At 51.7% G+C, this 20,878-nt stretch overlaps 1 protein-coding gene across 3 annotated transcripts in view; it reads right to left on the bottom strand.

Moving 5' to 3' along the window:
* Positions 1 to 1,317: 1,317 nt before the first annotated feature.
* Positions 1,318 to 20,878, bottom strand: part of DFFB (DNA fragmentation factor subunit beta) — a 28,242-nt gene continuing 8,681 nt past the window's right edge. For all 3 annotated transcript variants that reach the window (XM_032758715.2, XM_032758717.2, XM_032758716.2), the window contains 4 exons: positions 18,284 to 18,363; positions 16,340 to 16,510; positions 13,533 to 13,633; positions 1,318 to 3,251 (listed from right to left, as the gene is read on the bottom strand). In XM_032758715.2, the coding sequence (XP_032614606.1) occupies positions 3,017 to 3,251; positions 13,533 to 13,633; positions 16,340 to 16,510; positions 18,284 to 18,363 (587 nt within the window). In that variant the 3' untranslated portion in view covers positions 1,318 to 3,016. The remainder of the gene's footprint in view (positions 3,252 to 13,532; positions 13,634 to 16,339; positions 16,511 to 18,283; positions 18,364 to 20,878) is intronic.

Raw genomic sequence — 20,878 nt, 5'->3', positions numbered from 1 at the left:
TGCCAGGACCTCACAGGAGGTGACCCTCAGCCCCACAGATCACAGAATTCCACACTCTTAGCTCCTAGAACTTTTCTCCCTCTTGTGTGAGAATGGACAGACCACATGCTCTTTGTTGCAGAGGTTCAGCCACTTTTCCTAACCTGAGACTCTGGGTGACATAACTCCTGATAGGTGATAGCTCTTTGTAACAATCACCAGCACCTTGCCCAGCCAAGGGCCCGAAAGCAAGAAAAAAATGACCAAAACACCATGTCACAGCCAGGAGAGCCTCGCACGCTTCACACACAGCTCAACAAGCCTGGGTTTCCAGTGTCTCACCTCCTGCAGAAATGAAGCCTCAAGTCAGAAAGGGTGAGGAGGGGCACGGACGAGGCCCAACAGCAGCAGGATGGCACAGAAGGCCTGAGGGACACAAAACCTTCTAGGCCTAGTCGTAGGCAGTGGGCAGCACCGTGGAGCCACGTGGTAGAGGGATAGCCTCCCTGTGTGTCCAGGGCAAGGTGGCACAGCATGCCTGGACCGCTGAGAAGGAAGGACTTCCCTCAAGAATGTGTCTTGCGCCAGGTGCAGGGGCTCACGCCTGTAATCCCAGCACTTCAGGAGGCCAGGGTGGGTGGATCGCCTGAGCCCAGGAGTTTGAGACCAACCTGGACAACATAGTGAGACCATCTCTACAAACATAAAAATAAATTAGCTAGGCATGGTGGCACACGCCTGGGGTCTCAGTTATTCCAGAGGCTGAGGCAGGAGAATCACTTAAACCCAGGAGTTCAAGGCTGCAGTGAGCTGAGATCACACCACTGCACTCCAGCCTGGATGACAGAACAAGACCCTGTCTTAAAAAACAAACAGACAACGAAAGAATGTGTCTCTGAAAAAGGCCCACATCTATGGCTGGAAAACAGAGCAGCTCGTCTCCTGAGGCTGGAGCAGTGGAGCTGGAAGGGCCTCACAGCTGTCCAGGCCAGGCTCCTTGCTGCACAGGTGGGATCTGCTGGCTCCAGAGAGTTCTTCAGACCCTGCAAGAGGGATCTGAGAAGAGGAACCAGGCCCCCCGGTTCCCAGGCCCTGACTCTCCCACTGTTTGTCCTTCCCTGATCAGAGCAGATAAACATCACCATACCATAGATGGCGCTTCTAGAAATTCCCCACACAGGACTGGGTAATTCTAAGGTATTGCTTTAGCTCTGTGAAGAAAGTGTAACAACTGAAGTCAACTTGTAAAACATCACAGACTCCTTATTTTTATCCTTATTTTCGGCATCCTCAATGAGTGCAAACTTTTTTGACATGTCTACTTTTGAAAAATCTTTATTGCTTTTCCTGATTGTACAACAAATGTAAAAATTCAATTACAAAATGACTTAATTTAAAAAGTACATTTTAACGTGTTATAAAATAAATGCCCATTTCAAAAAATTCAAGTATCAGAAAATACATAACATAGAAAATGAGCCTTCTGTAATCCAGCCCTGCCCCCGTATGCCCCAGGATTACTGCTGTTCAGATCCACGTGTTTCCTTCCAGACTGTCTCTGTGCACCCACCGCCCACACGGCTGACATGAGCTCCATGTGATCTGAGATGATAGTAACACTGATCATCGAAGCAGGGTTCAGCTGCCGGTGCCCTGAACAGCTTCCAGTTTCTACACAGAAACACTTTCCTCATAAAAGCTTGAAACTGCGACACAGTTTTGCACTATGTAAATGTATCAGGTTGAATCATGAAATAAATGATCGCTGACCATTTTTGGCCTAGAAAACGGCAGTTTCATGTGGTTCAAAGTGATAGCTGTGGCCCTACTCACAGACATTGGGGGGTTTCCTACTTTTTGCCATTATAAACAATTCAGCAGGTCAGGTGCAGTGGCTCATGCCTGTCATCCCAGCACTTTGGGAGGCTCAGGCGGACAGATCACCTGAGGTCAGGAGTTCGAGAACAGCCTGGCCAACATGGTGAAACCCTGTTTCTACTAAACATACAAAAATTAGCTGGCCATGGTGGTAGGTGCCTGTAATCCCAGCTACTTGGGAGGCTGAGGCAGGAGAATCACTTGAACCTGAGAGGCGGAGGTTGCAGTGAGCCAAGATTGCACCACTGCACTCCAGCCTGAGCGACAGAGTGAGACCTTGTCTCAAAAAAAAAAAAAAAAAAAATCAGCAGTGAATGTCCTTGTATGTTCTTTATGGAGTACAAACATCGTACCCCCAAAGCATGACACCTCTTTTGGGCATTTAGAAGAGTCAGGAGGATGGAGCTGCCCATTTGCCATGGAAAGGGAGACCCAGCAGAGAGCTGATGCGTAAACAACTTGTCCCTCAAGCAAGAGTGGCCAACTTCAGCCATGACACCATTTGAGGATGGTGGCCACATTACATGAGCAAACCCAACGCTGGTGAAACCAGAGAACAGAAGAATTCCTCAGCCCAGAGACAATTCTTATCCCTGCTGACCCGTATGACCAGGAACTCACAGACATCCAGCGAGTACCCCAGAGCTGTCCTCTGGAAGTTGGGCTGTCCGAAGGTATAAGAAATGATTCAGGCTGGGCGCAGTGGCTCACACCTGTCATCCCAGCACTTTGGGAGGCTGAGGAGGGCGGATCAACTGAGGTCAGGAGTTCGAGACCAGCCTGACCAACATGGCGAAACCCCGTCTATACTAAAAATACAAACATTAGCCGGGCATGGTTGCACATGCCTGTAATCCCAGCTACTCGGGAGGCTGAGGCAGGAGAATCACTTGAACCCAGAAGGCAGAGGTTGCAGTGAGCCAAGATCGTGCCACTACACTCCAGCCTGGACAACAAAAGTGAAACTCCGTCTACAAAACAAAACAACAATTCAGAAATGTAATGAAATCAGATTTGCAGGAAACATTTTTTAAGGTTTTTTCCAGGAGCTACTGGAGTGACCAAAAAAAAAACAAAAAACAAAAAAACAAAAAAGGCACCTATTAAAATGATGCCCACGTCAGGCCTCAAACAAAGACCAGAACGTGGTGTGTACGTGTCACTGGCGTTTCCGCACAGGCCGCTTCTGCTTCAACCTTGTCTGGGGTTTGTAGATTCTGCTCGGGTCACAGTTGAGCTTGTGGGTGGTTTTCTTATGACAGACAATGTGCACTAGTTTTAGGTTCTCTGAGGTAAAAAGCAGGCCATAAAAATACTCCCAGTCCACCTCTCTTCCGTCTTGTTCCTTAATTGCTTCCACCAGTGTAGGAATGATGGTGCGTTTCTTTTCTATTCTGCAAAGTAAGGTTAGAGACATCATTTTCTGTGGTCACGGTGCCACAGGCAACAGGTCACAGCAGCGCACTGCAGTCACAGCTCTTCACAAATTCCCCTAAGTGCCATCACGGACACGCGGCCGCGCCTACTGGCCACGTTTGTTGAGCAGAGCCTGATGCAAGCAGCTTTGCTCCTCTTACTTTTTAAAACTTGACTTGTGGCCAGGCGCGGTGGCTCATGCCTGTAATCTCAACACTTTGGGAGGCCGAGGTGTGGGCGGATCACTTGAGGTCGGGAGTTCAAGACCAGCTTGGCCAACATAGTGAAACCCCGTTTCTACTAAAAATACAAAAAATTGGCTGGGCTTGGTGGTGGGCACCTGCTATGCCAGCTACTTGGGAGGCTGAGGCAGGAGAATCACTTGAACCCTGGAGGTGGAGGTTGCAGTGAGCCAAGATCACGCCACCGCACTCCAGCCTAGGCAACAAAAGCAAAACACCATCTCAAAAAAAAACAAAAAGACTTGTGTCACTGTTCAGAATACTGAAAAGTACGTGGAAAATAAAGGGGGTCAACCACCTTCCCATCACTTACAGTCACCCACTATCAACAACTGGCTTAACTGCCTCCATGTTTCATCTACGTATAGATTTACCCCAAAAAAATTACATGATAGGACATAAAAGTTTTACAAACAGAGCCTTACAAAGGAAGCTGAAGTCACTTTTGATACCACTTGTAATCTCATGTCCCTCCTTCCCCTCAGAGGTAATCACTATTAAGGGTTTGCTATTGATCTTTCCAATCCTAATCTTATACCGTTATATGCATATATGTGTATCTGTTTAAAAAACAAATGAGGCCAGGCGCAGTGGCTCACACCTGTAATCCCAGCACTTTGGGAGGCTGAGGCGGGCGGATCACCTGAGGTCAGGAGTTCAAGACCAGCCTGGCCAAAATGGCGAAACCTCATCTCTACTAAAAATACAAAAATTAGCTGGGCATGGTGATGCGTGCCTGTAATCCCAGCTGCCCAGGAGGCTGAAGCAGGAGAACTGCTTGAACCCTGGAGGCAGAGGTTGCAGAGAGCAGAGATTGTGCCACCGCACTCCAGCCTGGGCAAGAGAGTGAGATTCTGTCTGAAAAAAAAGAAAACAAAAAATTACATGAGGCCAGGCGCAGTGGCTCACGTCTGTAATTCTAACACTTTGACAGGATGCGGTGGGTGATAACTTGACACCAGGAGTTTGAGACCAGCCTGGCCAACATGGGGAAACCCCATCTCTACAAAAATTACAAAAAAATTAGCCAGGCCTAGTGGCACACGCCTGTAATCCCAGCTACTACTCAGGAGGCTGAGGCACGAAAATCGCTTGAACCCGGGAGGCGGAGGTTGCAGTGAGCCAAGATCGTGCCACTGCATTCTAGCCTGGTTGGAGCGAGACTGTCCCAAACACACACACACATACACACACACACACACAACATGATATTGTTGTTTCACTTATAAACCATTTGGAAGACTGTGCAGTAACAGGTGTAGGAACTTGCAAACTGACGAGGCGGGTTTAGAGACCCCATGGCCAGGAGGGCTTATGGTGGGTGGTGAGCTAAACTGGTGCAGACCCCTCTCCCTACAACCCACAGAAACGCTGAGCAAAAGTCACCTTTTTTTTTTTTTTAAACAGACAGAGTCTTGCTCTGTCACCCAGGCTGGAGTGCAGTGGCACGATCTCGGCTCACTGCAATGTCTGCCTCCTGGGTTCAAGTCATTCTCCTGCCTCAGCCTCCTGAGTAGCTGGGATTACAGGTGTGCGCCACCAGACCCAGCTAATTTTTGTATTTGTATTTTGTATTTTTAGTAGAGACGGGATTTCACCATGTTGGCCAGGCTGGCCTTGAACTCCTGACCTTGGCCTCCCACAGTGCTGAGATGACAGGCGTGAGCCACCACACCCGGCCAAAAGTCACTTTGTTAAAATACTTAGTTGAGATCAAAAGAAAGGGGCTCCCCAGCTGCCAGAAACCAAAGAGAAATTAGTGCACACAGGCAAGCTATGGTCCAGGGGCTCACCAGGATTCCAGTCCCTGATACAGGCCCAGGGGACCCTAGAAAGACAGGGAGGTGAGGCCGAGACCCCTGCCATGGCCATTAAGGGGGATAGAAAAGCTTGAGCGGAGCCCAGGGCTTAGCTAAGAGGAAGGGAAATCCACGGAGCGCGTTATCTAATGCTGCAGAAGCAGCCACCACAAAATGCAGTGGCTTCCGGGGATTGGCCTAGGGGACCTTCTGCTGGTGTTGCCTGGTGCACGCCGGGGCTGTGTCTGATGGAGGGTGGCCGAGGGCTGGGCCCTTGTCCCCTGTCCTCCCCCATCCTGAAGGAGCCAGGACAGGCTCCCTCACATGGCGATGGCAGTGTTCAGGGGGGACAAGTCCCCCACGCAAGCAGGCCTCTGTTAGCTCAGTGTTGCCTTCGCTGGTGTCATGTAGACAAGCCTGAAGTCAGCGTGGGGAGAGAAGGCAGGCAGCACACAGGGTGTGGACACTGGGAGTGCATTCCTGTCCCTACCTTCACAGTCATCTGCAGAACGCAGGGTGTACGGCCCAAAGTACACGACCAACAAGGCAGGGAACCACAAGCAAGAAATGGCAGGAAGTTGCTTCCAAGTCACAAGGAAACCCTGGGCATCTGCAGGAATCAAATCCGAACCCATGAAGAGCCACGCTGAAGGCGCGCTGTGACACACCGGAGCACAGAGGAGGCCTACAGGAAACACTTCCCACTAAAGTGAGCTCCAGGCCAAGTGAGCTCCAGGCCCAAGCGAGCTCCAGGCCCAAACACACAGCAGCAGAAAGCTCCAGCAGAAGGCTCCACCAGAGCCAAGCTGAAGGCACCGTGACACACTGGAGCACAGAGGAGGGCTACAGGAAGCACTTCCCACTAAAGTGAGCTCCAGGCCAAGCGAGCTCCAGGCCCAAACACACAGCAGCAGAAGGCTCCACCAGCAGGAGAGGCCGACCCAGCAGCGGCACAAGGCTGCCCAAGTGACAGGCCCTTCAGGAGCCCAGCACAGTCCACAAGGACCCTCACTCCTGACACCAACTACAGCAGGGAGGGGTTCCTGAGACCACCTCAGACATCATAACTCTCTGAAAGGACTCGCAGATCCCCCAGCGAGCCGTTGGACTCAAGGTTATCATTTCTTATAGCTGCAGATGAAAATCAACCAAGGTTAACAGGCACAGAGGGGTCGGTCCAGGAAGGTTCCAATCCCAGAGCTTCCAGCTGTCCCCTCCCTGTGGGGTCATGGCCAGCCTTACCTTCCCCAAGCACTAACTTCCACAGCCCTCTGTGACGACACTGCCAACCGGGAAGCTCACCAGGCCTGGGCGCCAGGCTTTACTGGGGCTCACACAGACATGGCTGATGGCCCACGGGGCCAACCTCTGCCTCAAACCCTCTAGAGGTCAAGCTGACCCAAAGACCCCCATCCTAAATCACCCCATTAAACTATCCAGTGACCCAAGGCCCCCAGGTGAACAAAGACACTCCTACCAGGCAGGACATTTCAAGGCATTGGAGTTTACCTCCCAGGGCTCAAGAACAAATGCCAGACCTCTCTGTGGGCAAGGTTGAACGCTTTAGCATGTGACCATAAAACAAATATGCTTAAAATGGATGATTAATGATTAAAGTGATTAAAAAGAAATGGAAATAATGAAAACAGACTAGCATAAAAAAGGCTCGTTTTATAAAGAACCCAAAAGCACTTCTTTTGGGCTCTTTAGGAACCCAAAAAAGGAAGCATGTACTCAGTGGACAGAATGTACACATGAACAGCTGAAGAGAGAATTCCTGAACAATACAGGAGTGTCTTAGCATGCTCCAGCTGCCAGAGGAAAATACCACAGACTGAGTATTTACTCTCTCACAGTGCTGGAGGCTGGAAGAACAGGTGCCCGCAGGCCAGGTGCTGGTGAGGGTTCTCCTCCTGGCGGGTAGACGGCCGCCTTCTCGCTGTGTCCTCATGTGGCGGAGACAGAGGGAGACTGAGCTCCCTTCCCATTTTATAAGGGCACCAGTCCTACTGGATTAGGGCCCCACCCTCATGACCTTCATTATCTCCCAAAGACCTTATCGCCTGATGCAGTCACACTGGGGATTAGGGTTGCAACATACGAATTTTGGGGAACGTGATGGAGTCCACAGCAGAAAGTCCCGGTGAGACAGCAGCCCAGACGCAGGCACAGCGTGAGGAGAGCAGAATGAGAAGGTCCAACACACAGCTAACGGGCACGACCGGAAAACTGCACAGGCAGAATCAAAGAGAAGCCACACCTTATCAACGCAGAAGCATTTTCCAAAACCAAAGAAAAGCGTGTCCTCAGCCCAGGGAATACAAGTCCCAGGCAGAATCCAAAAGAAAGAGCTCTACCTAGATACTTATCATTTTCCAAGAGGAGGAGAAAAATCTAAAACTACCATTAAAAAGGCAGAAAATTAGGCTGCCCACAGACTTCTCACAAACAGATTCCAGAAGACAATGGAGTTATTCTTAAAAGTACTGAAGGTAGGTATCTGTCATCCTAGAATTCAGTACTGACTAAGTAATTACTCAAGAGTGGAAGCTGAACGGACCTTTTCAAACGCTGAGTAGAGTTTACCCCTCACAGCCACTCGTGGAGGAAACACTAAGGGCTACACATCAGTAATCAGAAAATGAACCCAGAGGTGAGATGCAAGAAGCACTGGAAAACACAGATGCGGGTGAATCTGTTGATAAATAAATGGAAGTGTTGGCCATAAACCCACACCAGCATTTTGTGCAGGATTAAAATAAGGTGAGACACGAACACTAAAGAATACCGCAGAGGGTCACAACGAGGCCGGCCCGGCAGAGGGTACAGCAGCAGTGCTGTCTTCCAGTATCACTAACATTAGGGACACCATGAATGTCAAACCACGAAAGGGTGGGGTGATGGGCAAGGGAAAGAATGAAACTCAAGTAAGTCAACAGAAGGCACAGAAGAGACCAGAAGAAAGTGAAGATGTGGCATGGTGGATACAAACCCAGAGTAAAGCAGCTAAAATCCAATCTATGTATTCACTCAACAAAACGGTCAACAGAGGTTCACTGAGTGGTGGCTCACACCTGAAACCCCAGCACTTTGGGAGGCCGAGGTGGGCAGATCACTTGAGGTCAGGAGCTCGAGACCAGCCTGGCCAACATAGTGAAACCCTGTCTCTATTAAAAATACAAAAATTAGCCAGGCGTGGTGGCAGGTGCCTGTAATCCCAGCTACTCGGGAGGCTGAGGCACAAGAATCACTTAAACCCGGAGTGATTTAAGGCGGAGGTTGCAGTGAGCGGAGGTCGCGCCACTGGACTCCAGCTCGGGTGACAGAGCGAGACTCCATCTCAAAAAAAAAAAAAAAAAAAAAAGATATTCACTGAGTAGCCATCATGGCCAAACTCTGTCCCACGTCCCACACAATGGGGACACAGCTGAGAGCGAGGGACCCCACAGAGTCACGTTCTAGGAGACAGCAGCTGTCACAACACCTGCAGCAGGAGGTTCAAGCTGCGGCTGGCTGAATGACAGAATCTCAGGTTAGATGAAGACAAAAGGCCGTTACCCTTGGCTAACAAGAGATAAGCCCAAACCTAGTGGCACATAAAGGCCAAAGGAAAGGGGTGGAAACGCCACAGGACTGAGAGAAAGCCGGCACAGAATAGAAACCCAGCACAGAATAGAAATCCGGCACAGTGGAACTGAGGTGCTGAGTGTTATGAACATCTACAAATGCTGACGAGTTACAAGGAAACAGACCACAACAAAAGGCAGGCAGGAACACAAGACACCGTACACAAACACAAAAACATGTTCGGAAACTAAAAAGACTTCTGAGAAATCCATGGGTCAAAAACAAAATCATAACGCAAATCATGCAGTCTCGAAACAACTCCAGCCGGGCATGGTGGCTCACATCTGTGATCCCAGCACTTTGGGAGGCTGAGGCGGGTGGATCACTTGAGGTTAGAAGTTCGAGACCAGCTTGGCCAACATGGTGAAACCCCATCTCTACCAAAAATACAAAAATTAGCCAGGCGGGGTGGTGCGCACCTGTAATCCCAGCTACTTGGGAGGCTGAGGCATGAAAACTGCTTGAACCTGGGAGGCAGAGGTTGCAGTGAGTCGAGATCATGCCACTGCACTCCAGCCTGGGTGACAGAGTGAGACTCTGCCTCAAAAAAAAAAAAAAAAAAAAAACTCCCAAGACACAGCTCATGCAGCCTAGGAGAAACTACCTTAAGCATAGATTAGATACAAAAGAGACACGAACAAATGAATAAGCAAGAAGAAACCCACAAAGGTAGAAGGTAGGAATAAAAAAGAAAAAAAGCAAACATTAATAAAGTGAAGTAAAGGGCCAAAGACGGCCAAAGACAGCCTTGAAGAGACAGAAAGTTCCGTAGCAGCAGGGCCCACAAAGCCCATGAGGACCCCGCTATGGTGCTAAAAGAAACATCCCTAGGGCTCCAGGAAAGGGGAGCTTTCCAGGCCCCACCCACCACAGCCCTCCCACTGCAGTCAGGATTCTTCTGGGCTGAGGAGTCAGGTCCACCCAGAGCCCACATGGACACTCCCCGTGCCACCTTCCGCCCAGGGGCCCCTGAACCACACAGGCTCTGGGCCAGGCCATCCTCCTCGGACAGGCCGAGCCCCAGGGCCCGTGCCCTTCAGCCCAAGAGGGAAGGTGTTCCCAACCTGGACACTCTCTGTGCAGGCCCCTGGTGTGAGGTGGCACTAAGGGTGGGAAGAGCAGGCGCAGGCAGCAGGTGGCAGGCCATGTTTAGGCTCCACTGTCATGCACATCCTGGAACTGGGAGAGGCCTGCAAATTCTTCTCAAACCTTCCCAGCCATGATGCTACATAACTCCAGGTAGGGGGACAGCATGCATTTTATTTCATTGTTCGTTAGCTTTTAATTCTTAAATAGTTACATGTGGCACGTGGTGTCAACCCCCACAAACGTCAGGACGGGCCTGTGGCAAACAGACCACTGTCTCTGCAACTTTCCGAAGACCGGTGCTAAAAACTACATGTTTAATTAAAACTCAACGCACTTATCAGTATGAGTATACATATTTAGGAAGCGTGAGAGAAAATATAACTGCAGCAAACACTTGGTGAAACATTCCTCTGACTCACGCTGTCCCTTCTGCTATTTTCATCTGTACTCTGTTCTAGGATAGCCTATTTCATTCTGTAAATGCTGGTCGTGTCCGCTAGATTAACGTCCCCACCCGCAATGGTCTTGCAGAGGACAAGAGCATTTGGACGGCCAGGAGAAAACATTTTTGGGTACTTGGTGCATGTGGCAAGGGGTCCAGCAAACCCACAGAGAAAAGAGTAGGAGAATCTCTTTCAGATAGACAGGGTAGGGCAGAATTTCTTAACACACGAAGGGAATATCTGAGCACATTAACATTGAAAACTTGTTGTGGGCCAGGCACAGTGGCTCATGCCTATAATCTCAGCACTTTGGAAAGCTGAGGTGGGCAGATCACCTGAGGTCAGAGCTTGATACCAGCCTGGCCAACATGGCAAAACCCCATCTCTACTAAAAATATATAAAAATTAGCCGGGTGTGGTGGTGCACACCTGTAGTCCCAGCTACTCGGGAAGCTGAGGCAGGAGAATCGCTTCAATCTAGGAGTTGAAGGTGGCAGTGAGCCGAGATCACGCCACTGCACTCCAGCCTGGGCAACAGAGTGAGACTCCACCTCAAAAAATAAATAAATAAAACTTGTGATAAAAGATATCATAGGATTAACGTATCCAGAATGTGTAAAGCATGCCCACAAATAAGACCACAGCCCAAGACAGAATGAGCAAAGGAAAGAAACACAGAAGACACAAGCAGCCACAGACATGGAAAGAGAAGCTCAACCTTCCTAGTCATCAGGAAAATGAAAATTAGAGCAAGAGAATCTGTGTCTCACCTATCGGGCTGGGAAAATGCAAAAAAGTACAATGACACCAAGTGTCAGCAAGAACCCGGGAAAGCGTGAACTCACATGGATGGCGAGCGTGTAGGCTGGGACACTCGAGAGCAGCCTGGCCAGGCTCAGAGAGGGAACAGAGGTGTCATTAGGACCCAGCGCACTCCCTAGAGGGACTCAAGCTCAGACACTGGGGGCATCTTGTCCATGCTGGGACGCACTCCCCAGTCCCCAGGCACCTGGGTTATGTCTGGACGGGGCCTGAGAATCTGAATTCCCACCCAGCCCCCAGATGTTGCTAATGCTTGAAAGGAACCACACTTTAAATAGCACGGAACCAGACCATATGGGTTCATTCCATAGAGTGTTCATCCCAGGGATTTTTATAATGATGAGAAATTAGAAATAACCTAAATGCCTACCAGTATGGAAAGATGTTAAAATTAGAGCCTATTCAAAAAGTGAAGTGTTCTGCACCTGCTAAAATGAATATGCCAAATCTAAGCATAGCATGCAATGAAAAGGTACACTGCAGAAGACAGTGTGGGCCACCACATATGTACATGTTAAACTCACACGTGTGTGGTAAAGGTGCAGATACACGGCTCTGCAGACCGCAGCACGGGAGGCCACGTATGTGCATGTTAAACTCACATGCGTGTGGTAAAGGTGCAGGCGTATGTACATGTTAAACTCACACCCATGTGGTAAAGGTGCAGCGAGAGGGCTCTGCAGATGACAGCGTGGGACGCCGCGTATGTACATGTTAAACTCACAAGCGTGTGGTAAAGGTGCAGCGAGAGGGCTCTGAAGGGCACACACACTTTTCACAAGAGTGTTTTCCCTCGGGGCAAGGTGTAGAGGCTGAGTATGGACAGGGTAAAAGCTCAACTATGACTATAGTGTTTTACATACTTTAAAAAAATCTCACTCCAAAAGCAATACAGGTTGAGTGTCCCCATCTGAAATGCTGGGGACCAGAAGTGTTTTGGATTTGAGATTTCTTTAGGATTTTGGAATATTTACATTATACTGACTAGCTGAGCATCCTTAAAAAAATCCCAAATCTGGCCGGTTGCGGTGGCTCACGCCTGTAACCCCAGAACTTTGGGAGACCGAGGCGGGCGGATCACCTGAGGTCGGGAGTTCAAGACCAGCCTGACCAACATGGAGAAATCCCGTCTCTACTAAAAATACAAAATTAGCTGGGCGTGGTACCATGTGCCTGTAATCCCAGCTACTGGGGAAGCTAAGGCAGGAGAATCGCTTGAACCTGGGAGGCGGAGGTTGCGGTGAGCCGAGATCGCGTCATTGCACTCCAGCCTGGGCAACAAGAGCAAAACTCCATCTTGGAAAAAAAAAAAAAAATCCCAAATCCTAAATGCCCGGATGAGCATCTCCTTTGAGCATCACGTTGTACGCAAAAAGTGTTGAATTTTGGAGCACTTCAGATTTCAGATTTTCAAATTAGGGATGCTCATCCTGTATAGCCATTTTAAGGGCATTTGAAGGCTTTTGTCTTCAAAAAGCAAGGGCAAGTCTACAATTATATTCAAGGAATGCATCTCAGTTTAAAAGAATGAAGTTTTCCATCCTGCCCATTTGTTAGAGCCATAGAGCTCGTACGGCTGTGAAACACTCCTGCCAGCTGAGAACTTCTGCTCATGCTGGTTCCACAAAATAAGCCAGCCAGGCATGGTGGCAAGCACCTGTAGTCCCAGCGACTCAGGAGGCTGAGGCAGGAGGATCGCTTGAGGCCAGGAGTTCGGGGCTTCAGTGAGCCACGATCCTGCCACTGCACTTTAGACTGGGCCACAGAGCAAGACTCCATCTCTAAAAGAAAAAGAAAAAGGGAAAAACACCCTTACCTATCGTAACACCAGGAGCTCCTGCTTTCTGAGCTCACCCTGTTTCGAACTCACAGAGGTTCAGAACCTCTGACGGCCAAGGGCTGGGACCTGTGTTCTGGGGAAGGATGCTGCCCACCAGCTCCATCCACAGGGAGGACTGGAGGGGACAGGAGGGATGGCTCCAGGTCAGGCATGTGTACTGACAGTGGAGGGAATGGTGTGTGCCTGTTCAGCAGCCCCCCATGCTGCCATCAGGCACCCCTTCCCTGGGCTGTAACACGGGCACAGCCCTTGAAACCCAAGGAGGCAACACCGTGGCAGGGACAGGGCTGTGGTAGGGACAGGGCCGTGGCTGGGAGGGCCATGACAGGGACAGGGCCACGGTAGGGACAGGGCCCCGCAGGCACTCTTGGGTCTGAACCTCGCTCTGTGAGCTTACATGTGATCCAGGTTCCAGGTGCTGAAGAGGATCCTGCTCTCCCTGTTACTGTAGGGGTTGATGGAGTGTCTTGATAAGCAGCTGTCCATGTCAAAGGGACCCTGGGGGCCAAAAGACAATGAAGGAAGGCCAGAAAGTGAGTCTCTTTTTTTTTTTTTTTTTTTTTTTTTTTGAGACGGCGTCTGGCTCTGTTGCCAGGCTGGAGTGCAGTGGTGCGATCTCAGCTTACTACAACCTCTGCCTCCCATGTTCAAGCGATTCTCCTGCCTCAGCCTCCCCAGTAGCTGGGACTACAGGCACCTGCCATCAGGCCTGGCTAATTTTTGTATTTTTAGTAGACACAGGGTTTCACCTTGTTGGCCAGGATGGGCTCCATCTCTTGACCTCGTGATCCGCCCGCCTTGGCCTCCCAAAGTGCTGGGATTACAGGCATGAGCCACTGCGCCCGGCCAGAAGTGAGTCTCTTATACGGTCTCAGTCACCAAGTGACATGCTTTGGATGTGCAGCCCTGCCCAGAGCTCATGTTGAAATGTCAGCCCCAGTGTGGGAGGTAGGGCCTGGTGGGAGGTGATGGATCCTGGGGGTGGATTTCTCATGAAGGGTTTAGCACCATCCCCTGGGTGCTGCCCACGCCAGAGTGAGTCCTCCTGAGATCTGGCTTAAAAGTAGCACCCACCCCTCACTCTCCCTCTCGCTCCTGCTCCCACCACGTGAGACGTGCCTGCTCCTGCCTCCCCTTCCACCACAAGTGTGAGTTTCCCGAGGCCTCCCCGGCAGCCGAGCAGATGCCAGCACCATGCTTCCTGTACAGCCTGCAGAACCGTAAGCCAACTACACCTCTTTTCTTTATAAATTACCCACTCTCTATTTCTTTACAGCAATGCGAGAATGGCCTAATACACCAAGTCAGGCGATCTTACTGAGAGGCACACCCTGTGGGGGTTGGTCCCTGATCCAGGGTGTGCTGCTTTAGGGAGATTCAGAGTTCTGCCTCGGCCGGGCACGGTGACTCATGCCTGGAATCCCAGCACTTTGGGAGGCCGATGTGGGTGGATCACCTGAGGTCAAGAGTTCGAGACCAGCCTGGCCAACATGGTGAAACCCCATCTCTACTAAAAATACAAAAATTAGCTGGGCATGGTGGCGGGCGCCTGTAATCCCAGCTACTTGGGAGGCTGAGTCAGGAGAATCACTTGAACCTGGGAGGCAGAGGTTGCAGTGAGCCAAGATCGCACCACTGCATTCCAGCCTGGTGACAGAGCAAGACTCGTCTCAAAAAAAAAAAAAAAGAGCTCTGCCTTTGGAATCAGACCCTTCTTTTTCCCTCATTACCCCGAACAATATGTTCTGAGTTCCCAAAGAGGACAAGGTAGTTATGGTCACTGTTACCCCTGTGATCACACACCAGCACCCCCACCTCATGGGAAGTGAGGCCAGAAGGTACTGACTTGCCAGGGCAGGGCCAGTGCGTGAGAAGCAAGGACCCATGCCCCAGAGGCTCCCTTTCCAGCCACTCCCCGCGGCTTCCTGATGTTTCCCTGTGACCCCAACACAGAGGCAGGGCTGCCTCACTGAAGGTGCCGTGGCCACAGCTTCTGTCTTCCCTGTGGTCGGCAGCCCAGCACTCAACACACTCATTCATGAAAAGACATCTGCAGAGCATGTGCCCGGAGCCCCAGTGCCCACCTGCACTCTGTGCCCCCATCACCCCAGGGACTTGCAGCCTCCCCAGCAGAGCCCACTGCTTCCCACTGCCATGCCCAGGGCACCTGGACCCTCCCAGCTCACTCTTGTGCCCCCACCTATCAGTCAACCCGCTCTAAAGCCCCACCCCCTCCCTGGGGCGGCTCCTGACTGGCCCTCGCTCCCAGGACGCTGGCTGCGGCTCCTGCAGCCCCACAGCCTCCTCTGCCTCGCTCGTTTGTGTGTCTTTCACCTTCCACTGTGCAGGACTCACCCTGCCATCAGGGATGAAGGATTTTTCATCTTTGTGTCCCAACCCCTCCCACAGTGCCAGGCACGAAGTAAGTACTCAGTGAGTGGTGAGCGAACGCACTGCAAAGTCTAAATGTTAAGCTAACTTGGAAGAAGTGTTTTTATGGTCAGAGCCCATCACCCCAGAAGGATCTGCCTGGCAGGAGCAGCAAGGAGCCTTGTCCCATGGGAAGAAGCACTGGAGGCCATGCCCACCACCTGGCCTCTGCTGCTGGACCCACTGAGTGGCACTCGGAAGATCACGGGCATCAATGGACCTTACGGGGAATGCAACTGCAGTGTGCAAATGCCAAGAGGCGCCTCAAGTTGCTCCCCACACCATGGGAGGGGGAGGGGTGTGCCCAGCACTCGCCAGAGACACAAATGCATCACCACTAAAGGCCAGACCACGCCTAGCATGGTGCAACAGGGACACCTGGGAAGGCAGCAGGGGACTGCAGGCCTGATCTCAGCTTCCAGCCTCCAGAACTGTGAGCAGTAACTAGCTGCCGTTCCAGCCTCCCCAGCAGGGGTCATCTGTTATGGCAGCCAGGGCTGACTGAGACACCGCCCAGCCCTACCGAGACAAGCCCTGGGACGGGGCCCTGCAGCCCTCTGCAAGCTCCCCAGGGACTCCTGTGTGCACCGCAGCTTGAGAGGCACTGGCTGAGACACTGCCACCCTCCCTGGGAATATGAGGGCTGTATCTCTTCACAAGCCTTTGCCCAGGCAAGGCAAGGCAAAGGCTGAAGGTCCCCACCCGCCTCGCCCCAGGCGGGCTGTGCTCCACAGGCCAGCCAGGTGGCCCCAGGATAAAGGGCACATAGCTCACCTGGCAGGAGAACCAGCCTTCCGGTGTGCAGAGGCGGCCGCCGCCCTTGGCTCCTCTGTCGAAGTAGCTGCCATTGTACTGCACGGACCGGAGCTTCTGGCACATGGAGCCGAGGACCCGCAGGAATTCCTCCTGAGCCTCCGCACCCACCGTGGAGGGGTAGGAGCTTACCTGGAGGAACCAAGGAACGTCGCTGAGCCTGGTGCACAGCGCCCCAAAACCCGCACTGGCTCTCGATCCATCTCACTCCATGGCCCTCTGAGACCCTGCCCAAGCCCAGTCCTGTGGTCAGAGGGTCTGAGTTCACATGGCCTCTCGGCCACTGCTGGGCTGTCCCACCCTGGGAGACTCTGCCCTGTGAAATGGAGGGAACCACACCAGCTCCCAGCTGGGTGAGACTTAGATGAGATAACAGGCTGGGTGTGGTGGCTCACGTGTGTAATCCCAGCACTCTGGGAGGCCGAGGTGGGTGGATCATTTGAGGTCAGGAGTTTGAGACCAGCCTGACCAACATAGTGAAACCCCATTTCTACTAGAAAAATTAGCTGGGTCTGGTGGCACATGCCTGTAATCCCAGCTACTTGGGAGGCTGAGGCAGGAGGATTACTTGAACCTGGAAGGCAGAGGTTGCAGTGAGCTGAGATTGCACCACTGTACTCCAGCCTGAGCAACACAGTGAGACTCCGTCTCAAAAAAGAAGATGAGCTAACAAAATCAGGCAGGCACGGCCATCCCACCCTGGTCAGGCAGGCAGTGGTGCGTGGAAGGGCCTGGTCATTGCACTTGCAGGTAGGAGTATCAGGATCAGTTAGCTCCGCTACAGGGAGCAGGCTGGGAAATGCAAGGGAACATGGCAAGTCACCAGGGCCTCGAGGAGATGCAGAAAAACGGGGTGCAGCACAGCATTAACAATTGTGCCACAGAGAGGAGTGGGCCGAGGGCGTGGGGGCCGACCACGCAGGGCAGCACTGGGACAGGACACCCATTGCAGGGGCCTCCACAGCACCCTCCATGTGCTAATGATACAGTGTGGCATGGTGTGGCATGACGTGGTGTGGCCTGGTGTGGTATGGCATGGTGTGGTGTGGCCTGGTGTGGTGTGGTATGGTGTGGTGTGGCCTGGTGTGATGTGGCCTGGTGTGGTATGGCATGGTGTGGTGTGGTGTGGCGTGGTGTGGTGTGGTGTGGTATGGTGTGGTGTGGCCTGTTGTGATGTGGCCTGGTGTGGTATGGTATGGTGTGGTGTGGCCTGGTGTGGTGTGGTATGGTGTGATGTGGCCTGGTGTGGTATGGTCTGGTGTGGTGTGGCCTGGTGTGGTGTGGTATGGTGTGATGTGGCCTAGTGTGGTATGGTATGGTGTGGTCTGGTGTGGTGTGGCCTGGTGTGGTGTGGTTTGGTGTGGTATGGTGTAGCGTGGCGTGTCATGCTATGTGATGAGGAAATCCACATTCAGATGGGGTGGATGGAAATGAGGGCAGAGCTGACTCCACCTTTGGGAGGGAGGAGGGAGAGATGGAGAGGTTTGCAGACCAAGGATGGGCTCATGAGAAGGGCCTCAGATCCCTGCTACTGCCTGCTGACCTTGGTCACAGTTGGGCAAATGACAACTCAGGCTCTGTGTCTGCCCTGACGCTTGCCACTGCTGCCCAGGAAGAAGCCTCGGGGGGAGAGGAGGGGAGGCAGGCAGGAGCCACCACCGCCCCACTCCCTAACCCCAGTGACCTCAAGTGCAGCTGAAAAGGCCTGATGGGTGCTCACCTCCATGAAGAGGAGAGGCACAGGGTCCATGCGCTAGCTTCCCTCACCAGAGCAGCCCACCAGGTCCACGCAAGCATGGAATGTGGTCCTACCAACTGCCCATCGTGAGGACCACAAGCTTCCAGAACCCACAAAGCCTGGCTTCAAAAACCCTCCCAGCATACCCGGCCTTCACACAGGCTCACCTCTCTCAGGTAACTCCGGATCCGGCTCTCACAGCTGTATCTCAGGTAGCCAGACTTACTCTGAAATCGGGACTCCAAGCCTGCAAGGAAAACGAGAAGACCCCCAAGTCCACAGGGCAGGCCACGGACCTCTGGGTCTGTGTCCCGCCCAGCTCAGGTGCCAAGCAGGGCAGAATATAAGGGTCATACTGCTTCATCTTTTTGACAGGGTCTTGCTCTGTCCTCCAGGCTGGAGTACAGTGGCACGAACACAGCTTACTACAGCCTTGACTTCCTGGGCTCAGGGAATCCTCCTGCCTCAGACTCCCAAGTGGCTAGGACTACAGGTACACACCACCACACCTGGCTAATGTTTTAAATCTTTTTAGAGATGAGGTCTCACTTTGTTACCTAGGCTGATCTTGAACTCCAGGCCTCAAGCTGTCTTCCTGGCTCGGCCTCCCAAAGTGCTAGGATTATAGGTGTGAGCAACCACACCAGGCCAGATTGCATCATCTTGAGAAGTATTCTGATAGTGACACAGACAGCGTCCCTGTTTGGTTTTTGTTTTTAGAAGCATCTCAAATACCACCAAGGAGCTTCTGCCTGGCCCTCAAGCCCTCCTTTCCCAAAAAGGCTACAACCTCTCAGCATCACCTCTGATGGGCTTACAAGGCCAGGCCAAAAGGTGGAAGCAACCCATGTGTCAGTGAATAGACAGTGTGATATGTACATGCAGTGGAGTGAATAGACAGAGTGTGGTATGTACACGCAGTGGAGTGGCAGTGGAGTGAATAGACAGAGCATGGTATGTGGAGTGAATAGGCAGTATGGTATGTACACGCAGTGGAATGAATAGACAGTGTGGTATGTACATGCAGTGGAGTGAATAGACTGAGCATGGTATGTACACACAGTGGAATGAATAGACAGTGTGGTATGTACACGCAGTGGAGTGAATAGACAGAGCGTGGTATGTACACGCAGTGGAGTGAATAGACAGAGCGTGGTATGTACACGCAGTAGAGTGAATAGACAGAGTGTGGTATGTACACACAGTGAAGTGAATAGACAGAGTGTGGTATGTACACGCAGTGGAGTGAATAGACAGAGTGTGGTATGTATACGCAGTGAAGTGAATAGACAGAGTGTGGTAGGTACATGCAGTGGAGTGAATAGACAGAGTGTGGTATATACACGCAGTGGAGTGAGTAGTGTGGTATGTACCCGTGGTTAATAGACAGAGTGTGGTATGTACATGCAGTGGAGTGAATAGGCAGTGTGTGGGGAATGTATGTGCAGTGGAGTGAATAGACAGAGTGTGGTTTGTACACGCAGTGGAGTGAATGGACAGAGTGGGGTATGTACACGCAGTGGAGTGAATAGACAGCGTGGTAAGTACACTCGGTGGACTGTCATTTGGCCTTTAAAAGAAGGAAATTGGCTGGGCGTGGTGGCTCACGCCTGTAATCCCAGCACTTTGGGAGGCTGAGGCGGGCAGATCACGAGGTCAGGAGATTGAGACCATCCTGGCTAACACGGTGAAACCCCGTCTCTACTGAAAATACAAAAAATTAGCCAAGCGTGGTGGCAGGCGCCTGTAGTCCCAGCTACTCGGGAGGCTGAGGCAGGAGAATGGCGTGAACCCAGGAGGCGGAGCTTGCAGTGAGCTGAGATTGAGCCACTGCACTCCAGCCTGGGAGACACAGCGAGACTCCGTCTCAAAAAAAAAAAAAAAAAGAAGGAAATTTTTATATATGCTACGATATGGATGAACCTTGAGGACACTGTGCTGAGTGCAATAAGCCAGTTCTACACAAGGACAAATACTGTGTGACTCCATTCATATGAGGTCCCTAGAGTCATCAAATCAGAGAGACAGAAACCGGAACGGTGGTTGCCGGGGGCTGGGGGAAGGGGAAGGGGGAGTGAATGTAACAGGGACACAAGTTCAGCTTTGCAAGATGGAAGGATTTCTGGAGATGACGGTGGGGATGGCCGCATACAATGTGACTGTACCTAATGCCAATGACCTGTGCACTAAAAAAATGGTTGAGATGGTAAATTTTATGTCATATGTACTTTAGCACAATTTTTTAAATAATTATAATAGGCCAGGCGCGCGCCTGTAATCCTAGCACTTTGGGAGGCTGAGGTCAGAAGTTCGAGAGCAGCCTGGCCAACATGGCAAAACCTCATCTCTACTAAAAATACAAAAATTGGCAGGGTGTGGTTGCACTTGCCTGTAATCCCAGCTACTTGGGAGGCTGAGGCAGGAGAATCGCCTTAACCTGGGAGGCAGAGGGTGCAGGGAGGCAGAGGTTGCAGTGAGCCAAGATCATGCCACTGCACTCCAGCCTGGGGGACAGAGCAAGACTCCATCTCAAAAAATATATATAAAAATAATAAAAAGTCCCATCCGAGGGCTGCCCTGGACTCTGGTCCCACGTGAGTCCTTGCTGGGTGCCTTTCCCACGAGGCTGGGAAATGAGCACATTTTCTTCCAAGTCCCCCACCTCAACCCACGAGGGTACAGGCCAGCCCCTTCATTGGGGGCTTTTTGGAACCCAACTTCTCCTGGCACCTCAGGCTCCGAAGAAGCCTCTCCCCTGCCAG

The sequence above is a fragment of the Hylobates moloch genome, unplaced genomic scaffold (assembly GCF_009828535.3).
Source record: "Hylobates moloch isolate HMO894 unplaced genomic scaffold, HMol_V3 SCAFFOLD_9, whole genome shotgun sequence".
Taxonomy (NCBI): domain Eukaryota; kingdom Metazoa; phylum Chordata; class Mammalia; order Primates; family Hylobatidae; genus Hylobates; species Hylobates moloch.
This window is presented reverse-complemented; position numbering and strand designations above follow the sequence as displayed.